The sequence below is a fragment of the Syzygium oleosum genome, unplaced genomic scaffold (assembly GCF_021117445.2).
Source record: "Syzygium oleosum isolate NSW1041296 unplaced genomic scaffold, Sole_v2.1 Sole_v2.05, whole genome shotgun sequence".
NCBI classification, from domain to species: Eukaryota; Viridiplantae; Streptophyta; class Magnoliopsida; order Myrtales; family Myrtaceae; genus Syzygium; species Syzygium oleosum.
This window is the reverse complement of record NW_026607489.1, coordinates 14,744,761-14,746,870: the sequence shown is the minus strand read 5'-3', so window position 1 is coordinate 14,746,870 and position 2,110 is coordinate 14,744,761. Positions and strand designations below refer to the sequence as shown.

Genomic DNA, 2,110 nt, shown 5'->3' with positions numbered 1-2,110 from the left:
TTGATTGTTTATATATAAATGATCTTTCTAACCTATTTCTGAGTATAGTTAGAGACAACTTGTGAGCATTTACTATGTAACCTAATTGCAACGCGCGCAATTGATTGATTTAAAAATGCTTTGTCTCTACTTTCTGTAGTGACCATTGACCACGCCTAATACGAATTAAACATTGAGCGAGTAGCCTCCTCCTCAGCCCTTTCAAGCCCGAAGGTTCAAATAAGCAGGCTCGAGACAACAAGAAAGTCCGGCCAACGTTATCAATTATAACTTTTCTATAATTAATTATAAAATTCGGAAAAATACTACTTCCTATCCTATACTCACACTTTTTTGAACTCACAAATTTTCTGATCAAGTATATTCGATACCAAATACGACCAATTCCAGCCAGAGTGGTCGTCTTGCAATGCCAACGCATAATATGAACAAAATTTGGTCAAGGTGGACGCAACATGGACACGGCCACAGAAAAATTTAGGCAATATGTAATCGGAACATAACGTGCACAAAATTTAGTAACGTGGACGTCTACATCGGAGAAGTTTTATGTGCGCCGCACTCGAAGGCTACATCAATTGAATCTTGGCATGATCTAATGTTAGAAAGGCTCGGTTAACAAATTCGTGATAACAAAAGAACTTGATTAAATATATTAAACTTACATAGACTTGGTTAAAAAAGACGTGAAAGTATAGTACTAGAAAAAAAAAAGTTGAAGAATGGAGAGGTGCTACAGTAATAAAGTTAGCTTGCACCCAACGATCTACCATAAATTCTAAATCATGAAAAGAGGAAATATAACAACAAACTAAATAAATTCAGAAGTGATTTTGGTATAACCACTCTAATTGATAAGTTACAATCACAAAAATCATTCACACATACATATATATATATATATTTATTGTGATATGAAAAAGTTTAGGAGGAAAGGAGATTATCATATTGCCCACCAAATGGAACTGTTGACAGTAGGATTCAAATCTGGATATGTTATGCGTAGAATTCGAACCATAGCAGCTGAGCCGAGGCAAGTCACTTTGGCTTGATATTTATATTTATTTTCACCTTCAATCAACATTTTCCTCTCATCAGGAAAAAAAAGCCCTCTTTTTTTTTGCCCTTATTTGTGGGGCACGATATAATTTCTATCGACGCGTCAACCAGGGACAGCTAATCAGGCTAAGCAGCTGATTTGGGCCCAAACCAGAAGCAAGAAAAGGCAAAACCACGGCTCTTTCCTTCAAGTACTGCCTCTGCCTGGTGATTAGTGCCTCCGGTTTTCTTTAATGGGAAAAAAGGACCAACCACGCCCCTTGTGAAACGCTCCAGACCCTCCTCCGTCTCTCTATCTCTCCGCTATATATAAACGAGCACCCATTCCAGATCCTTACTTAACAAAGCTCCATAGCAAGAACCGCTCCAACTCCCACGAAAACAGGAACCCCTTTTCCTTCTGTATTCGTCCCTTTTTCAAAGGGAATCGAAGGGAAGATGAATGCAGGTGGCAAAGCGTGGATCGTGGCGGCCAGCATAGCGGCCGTGGAGGCACTGAAGGACCACGGCTTCGCGAGGTGGAACTACCCCATCAGGTCGGTCCACCAGCACGTGAAGAGCAACCTCAGGTCCTATTCCCAGGCCAAGAAGCTCTCTGCCCCTTCTTCTTCCGCCATGGCCAAGGGCTTGAAGCGCCTGGAGGAGTCCCACGGCAAGGTCATGCGTCTCAACTGCTGGGGCCCCGAGTGTACCAGGTTTTAGGAAATAGGGACTCTGATATCTGCAGTAGAGAGAGAGAGAGAGAGAGAGAGAGAGAGAGAGAGAGAGATTTGCATTATTGAATTGCTTAAATGTTGGCAATGGCAATCTGGGTTTGTGGATTATTCGGTGAAGCGTATTGGAAAAGTTGGGAATCTTGAATTAGAGAAGCCTGGTTATCAATTTCTTGCTTCTGATTCTACGGCTCTAGCTTTTGCTGATAATGAGATTGGAGTTCAGAAAGATATAAATTATTAGAAGCTGTGAACAAATTCTGGTGTTGCTGACATCAATAAGAATTTGTCTTACCTAGATTCATTTTATCAGATAAAATATCTCTTTTTCGTTGGAA

General features: G+C 40.7%; 1 protein-coding gene across 1 annotated transcript; it reads left to right on the top strand.

Annotated features, from left to right (window-relative positions):
- Positions 1-1,313: 1,313 nt before the first annotated feature.
- On the top strand, positions 1,314-2,110 carry LOC130138252 (uncharacterized). Its single transcript, XM_056311770.1, has one exon. The coding sequence runs from the start codon at positions 1,498-1,500 to the stop codon at positions 1,759-1,761; it is 264 nt and encodes an 87-aa protein (XP_056167745.1). The 5' UTR covers positions 1,314-1,497; the 3' UTR covers positions 1,762-2,110.

Coding starts and splice junctions, on each gene's coding strand:
- LOC130138252 (XM_056311770.1), top strand. CDS start 1,498: ATGAATGCAGGTGGCAAAGCGTGGATCGTGGCGGCCAGCATAGCGGCC.